This window comes from Lucilia cuprina, chromosome 2 (genome assembly GCF_022045245.1).
Source record: "Lucilia cuprina isolate Lc7/37 chromosome 2, ASM2204524v1, whole genome shotgun sequence".
In the NCBI taxonomy this organism is placed as follows: domain Eukaryota; kingdom Metazoa; phylum Arthropoda; class Insecta; order Diptera; family Calliphoridae; genus Lucilia; species Lucilia cuprina.
Genome location: NC_060950.1, coordinates 2,882,444 through 2,888,443, shown reverse-complemented (window position 1 = coordinate 2,888,443; position 6,000 = coordinate 2,882,444). Strand labels below are relative to the sequence as shown.

General features: G+C 32.9%; 1 protein-coding gene across 1 annotated transcript; it reads right to left on the bottom strand.

The window, feature by feature from the left end:
* Positions 1–1,668: 1,668 nt before the first annotated feature.
* On the bottom strand, positions 1,669–5,333 carry LOC111680433 (vacuolar protein sorting-associated protein 53 homolog). The gene is made up of 5 exons (XM_023442079.2): positions 5,093–5,333; positions 3,756–5,026; positions 3,504–3,676; positions 2,796–3,051; positions 1,669–2,724 (listed from the first exon to the last, which is right to left on the bottom strand). The coding sequence occupies exons 1-5, from the start codon at positions 5,204–5,206 to the stop codon at positions 1,782–1,784; spliced, it is 2,757 nt and encodes a 918-aa protein (XP_023297847.2). The 5' UTR covers positions 5,207–5,333; the 3' UTR covers positions 1,669–1,781.
* Positions 5,334–6,000: the final 667 nt, after the last annotated feature.

Sequence of the window (6,000 nt, the reverse complement as noted above, 5' to 3'; positions counted from 1 at the left end):
CAGCCAGCCAGCCAGCCGGACAGACGGACGGACGGACATGTCTTAATCGACTCAAAAAATGATTCTGAATCGATCGGTATACTTTAAGGTGGGTATTGGACCAAAATTTTTCTATGTTACAAACATCAGCACAAACGTATAATACCCTCCCCACTATAGTGGTGTAGGGTATAAAAAGTGAGACATATTTAATGGAATGCACTTTCCGGTTTATAAATTATAAATAAGAGGCGTAGTTTAGTGTAAAAAAGACAAATTTAAGCAACATTTTTACATTAACTTAAATTTTACCACAGTAGTAGCTTGTAAAAAATTATTAGATTATGTTATGACCTTGTTTTAACTTTATTGCAAAATAAAAAGTATGGTTCGTTGTGATTTTACTGACTGACATATGTTGATCTGCCTAAGAGACCAAAAAAAAAACTAAATACTTCAAAAGCGGATTTCGAAAAAGTTTACCAATTAAGCCCAATTAAATAAACAAGTGTAAAATTACAGTCAGCCTTTTTAAGCAAATTGTGGACATTTACCTCAATTCCGGCAGAATAATAATGAAGAAGTATGAGTATAGTAAACATAATTATGAACTCAAAAGCCCTATTCTGGAGGAACGTTTTTTACTATTTTTAATATGCTTCGCTAGGATAACAGAAGACCAAATTACATTGAATTTCTTCAAAATTACAACTAGTACTTTGTTTACAAGGTGTATATAGACTAAATCTACTCAGAAAATAGTTTTAAACCCATTGGGCGTATGACCAATACTATTGTGCCTTACAAACGTCAGCACAAATTAACAAGTATGAATGTATAGTCGGGCGTAGCCGACCATATAATACCCTACACCAGTAGGTATGTATGTTAAAAATGGGGATTATTTTTTATTTTGTTTTTTAACTTTATTTCGGAATATTTTTACTTCTGTTTTGGCAAAAAAATAGATTTTTTACAAGAGGGCTCAAAGGGGAGTGGGCAAAATATGGCCCTATCCTTAAAATTGTTGGTAGGGGATTCTAGGTCTACTTCAATATTATGTATGTACAATTCGAAAATGTTATTAGTGTTTGTAAATGAATTTTGACCCTTAAGTCATTTTCTGAAGGGGATTTTGTATGGTGCTAGGTTCAAATGAAGCCCGATCATTACAAAAATCGGTAGTGTCATTAAAAGTTCTATAGAAGTAAGTTTTGTCGACTTTTGTTAACATAATAGATCATTTAAATTATAAGCCCAAAGGCCTTATTTGGGGGGGTACGGTTATATGGGGCTAGTCGAAATAATGGGCCGATTTTAACCATTTTCAATATGCTTCGTTCTTGGGCATACAATTATCTTGAAAATTGCGGCACAAGGTTTACATGTACAGCCAGCCAGACGGAAGGAGGGACATAGCTTAATAGACTCAGAAAATGATTCTAAGCCGATTGGTATACTCTAAGGTGGGTATAGGACGAATATTTTTGTATGTAACAAACATCAGCACAAACCAAATATACCCTCCTCACTAAAGTGTTGTAGGTTATAAAAACCTATAGTATTTTAGAAATAATCGCTATCTTAAGTTCTTTCTAAAGGGAATATTTAATAAAAAACAATTATTTTTAGTTAAAAATATATATTTTTATTAAATTAATTAATTTTTGCATTGCACATAATTTAAAAGAAAAAAATATACAACAGTTACTTGCAACTAACTTAATATAACAATAAAAAACCATGAAATGTTCTGAAAAACAATTAAATTAAATAATTAGTAAAATAATACTACAATATAATTAAGGCAAACGCTTTTTTAAAAGATTTTCCAATTTACGTATACGACCACGATCGCTGCCCGCCTGTGAAGTGCCATCACCATTTTTATCAGCACTATTACTGCCACCTGAAAAACTGCCAACACTAAAGATAAAAGCTCTTTTGGGAGTTGAAGTCGAAGCAACGGAAGTAGTGTTGCTAGTAGGATTTTGTACAGAAGACGAACTTTCAATACTAGTAGCATCAACCATTATATTGTCTGTATTTAATTCAGAAGAATTAGTCGAAACTACTTCATTATTCGTGCTATTATCAGAAGACTCGGTTAGACCTGCATAAGCTGCTGTTGAGGCAGTGCGTTTAAAAAGATCTATGAGTTGTAACTGATCCACACGTTTAACCGCTTTCATATCCAAAATTTTTTGATACTCTGCAATGGTGACATCTGGCAGTAGTTTCAAAACCTGTTGTGTAAAATGAGCTGGTGGTTGGACAGGTGTCATTACAACTTTTATAATCATTTCGGCACGGCTCATATCTTTAACCACTACTTTGGTATATGAAGTAGGAGCTTTGCGATTAACACTCGACCCAATGGAAGGTAAATCAACCAAGGCCGTTTTTAAACTATGAGTGTCTAGTAGTAATTGTTCGCAACCCAAAACATTATTAGAACCATCTGACAGAGTTAATTTGCATTTGTATAGAACATTGATAAATTTGGGAATAAAAACATTAACAAATTTATGACAGAATTGAGTGAAATATTTGCGAGAAGTTGATAAATTATCACGTAATATGGGAACAGTTTGTTTAAAGTTGGCACAAATACTAGAAATAAAAGCACTTTGATCACCCACATTATTTATTGTTTGCCATTGGACTTTAGACATGGCCTGTAGAGATGGTTCACAACCTGCTTCCAGATCTTGCACCAATAGTTGTATACAATTTGAGATAATTCTAAAAAACCGTATAAAATTTTGCGTATAACATTAAAGTGATAGAAATTGTTAGTTTTAAACTTTACTTACCGATGAAATACATCTTTTTCCTCTGACATATCAACTTTATTGATATAAGCTGTGGCTACTTTTTCCTTAAGTTTATCCTCCAGTTGTTGTACTGTCTCCAGACAATATTCTGCTGTGGTTAATACACAGCAGATGCGTATAAGATCATCCTTAGAGAAACGTTGCACGTCGCCTTCCTTGAGGAAATTGTGTATAACTTGACCAGCTGCCGTAGAGAGATTCTGCATGTCACGAGTCAATAAAGACATACTTTTTCCTGGTGGATTTGATATTAATTTATACTTTTATTTATATTTTTTTAATAATACACTCAAAACAACCATGTTCATATTGTATGATTTTAATTTTAGTGAAAATGTTTCTTGTGTTGAAAGTTATATGGAATTATTAATTTAAGTATAGATATATATGGTACGTGTCGATTTGTGATTCAATTATAATCAGTTATTTACAGATTCAAATTATGACAAATAATAAGAAAACTATTACCAAACGAATATATATAAGCCTAATAATATCTAAGGTGGAAACAAGTGAAGGTGTAATAAAAACGATAAGCAATGTGTGGTTACAGGGTTAAAAGACATGCGATAATGTATTGAATGGACGGTGAAATTTAAATGCAATTATATTACATAAATATAACAAGTAAAAATAATGATTCTTGAAAATAATAATGAAAATTTTAATTAAAAGAAAATCACTCACCAATAGATGTTGTTGAAGGCAGCAATTTAGGGATACTAAACTCCAACACCTTGCTGGCATATTCACGTAAATATTTTTTAAACACCATTGCTAGTTCGTACATGGGTTGTTCATTGCTCAATTGGTTACATTGAACCATGCATTTTTTATAGAAAACAAATAAATCAGCAGAACTGGTAATAAATAATAAAGTTTGCATTTGGAACACACATTTTCATTAATTTAATTTTTAGAAACACTCTACTATCATACCTAGGATACACTGTAGTCTTAGCCTCACCCACTTTAAAAGGCTCCTTTGTTTGTTCAATAAACTTTTCGATTAGTTCCGATAAATTGCGATCAATACTTTTAATATAAATGTCCAAATGATTCTTGAAACATGAACCTATTTGATCGTGAAAAACAACAGCAGATTGTGTTCCAACTAGGGGATCAACTGATACATTGGAACTATCATTTGCTGTAGAGACCTTTTCGGTATTTGTATTAGTTAGACCCAAAGTTATGCCAGTAAATCTCTTTGATAGCAACTGTTCAAATGCTTGAGTTTTATTAATGGCAAACAGCAGTAAACGCACATCTATTTCATTTGCCCTTTTGGCCATAATTTGAGATAATTGTTCTCGTGTCAAACGACAAAACTCTACTGTTATTCTCTCAGATACTTCCCAATCAAGGGGGAAAACATTGCCAAATTTATCTTCAAAATCAAGTAAGTGACGTTTAAGCCAAGCATAACGTTTATCAATTTTATCCAGCCAAGCAATATCTTGATTTTCATGGAACAGATGCAAATACTCTTCCAATTGTTGGGCAATAAACCATTTTAACAACTCTTTTTTAACTTTAGGATCGAGGACGGAAACCACTTTACAGGCATCTGATAACTGATTCAAACCCAAACGGGGATGTGCACTATTTCCAGAGGATTTAACCGAAAAGGCCTCTTTAAAGTCTTCCGTTATCTGTTGGGCCAATGTCACTTGTATGCGATCTACACTTTGCGAAAGATTCTTAATTTCTTCTATATCTGAATATTGTTGAAAATGTTGATTGACTTCTGTTATGGCCTGCAAAGGGTTTAAAATCTCTCCATACAAACGTTTCTCTATTAACTTTTCCAAACTTTCAATACCGCCCACCAACATGTGTAAATGGTTGAGGGTTGTAATGGCTGAAGTTAAATTGCGTTTAGCACAATCCAATTGCTTAATGTCTCTGGTAATTTCCTTTACCATTTCTTCAGTCTTTTCTGCGCGAGTTTTCACATCAATAATGTGATCGTATAAAGTGGTAATGACTTTTTGGGCTTCATACAAGGCCATCTGACCATCCTGGCCAGTATTTGTTTGTCCTCTGACAACAGAACGTATATTGTCGTCAATAAGTGACACTTCACATTGCATACGGTGTATGGTCTCGTCAATGGTGGCCAAAGACTGTTCATTAGGAAAGAGCTGATTGATATAATCAACCGAATTGAAGTCAGGAGCATCCATGGGATCATCAGATTTTAAAACCTATTAGATATACGTATGCATTATAATATGTGTATTATGGCAGCTGTCCTGTAATTTGGTACTTACTTTGTCAATCACTTGCTTCACCTCTTTGCTGAAATTAATTTTGTTTTCTTTGAAATTTCCATTGTCCTCATATGTCCGGGAGTCTTTCTCCACATCACACTCACTAGTACTCATTTTATTTACACTTTAAATTACTTTTTTAACACTTTTCACTAAATTTTAACTTTTTTCACAAAACTTGGTAAATTTAGCGTCACCACCAGATCCCTGCGCCGACAAATATTAATGGCGGCGGTGACTGACATTAAATATGTCAGCGGCGTCTTAAAATCGACTGTAATCCGGCTAAGTTTTCAACTACGTTTAGTTTTTAAATTTTAAACGATTTTATATAAAAATGGAATCCGAGAGATCAGAAAGTGGGATTTTGGAAGCAAATATATTGTTTATAACAACAAAACAGGGCAAGCACAAAAGATGTGTGAGAAAATATGCAGGGACGGATAAAAAATTCTTAAAAATTTAAAACAAATCCTTTCTCCAAGAGAGATTTGACGCAAATTTTTGGAATTTCGCCAATTATTCTGAACGTTAGTTAAGATTTTAATTTATTCTATGAAAAATTTGAATAAGCTAATAGTTTCCCAGATAAAGGAAATTTTGTATTTAATTCAAATTGTAAGTGCAAACCAAGCCCCCCATGGAAAGTCCGCCCGACCGAAGAACAAAAAGGTATCAAAAAGTCCCTTTTTATAGGACCTCGCTTAATCCAGGATTTAATACAAAGTTATTATACAATTGACTTTTATTCAACTAAAATTATATTACCAGTTATTTGACTGTTAAAAAATAAAAAATGTAAGGATTTGCTTAATTTTTTTAAAAATAATCTGGCAACTTTCATTTTAAAGTCTAATAAGAGAAAATGATCTCTATGAAGAAAACATATGATTTTTCTGCAGCGTTGT

Coding starts and splice junctions, on each gene's coding strand:
- LOC111680433 (XM_023442079.2), bottom strand. CDS start 5,206: ATGAGTACTAGTGAGTGTGATGTGGAGAAAGACTCCCGGACATATGAG. Junction 5,027..5,092: donor TGAAGCAAGTGATTGACAAA/GTAAGTACCAAA, acceptor TATATCTAATAG/GTTTTAAAATCTGATGATCC. Junction 3,052..3,503: donor GCCTTCAACAACATCTATTG/GTGAGTGATTTT, acceptor CAAATCCACCAG/GAAAAAGTATGTCTTTATTG.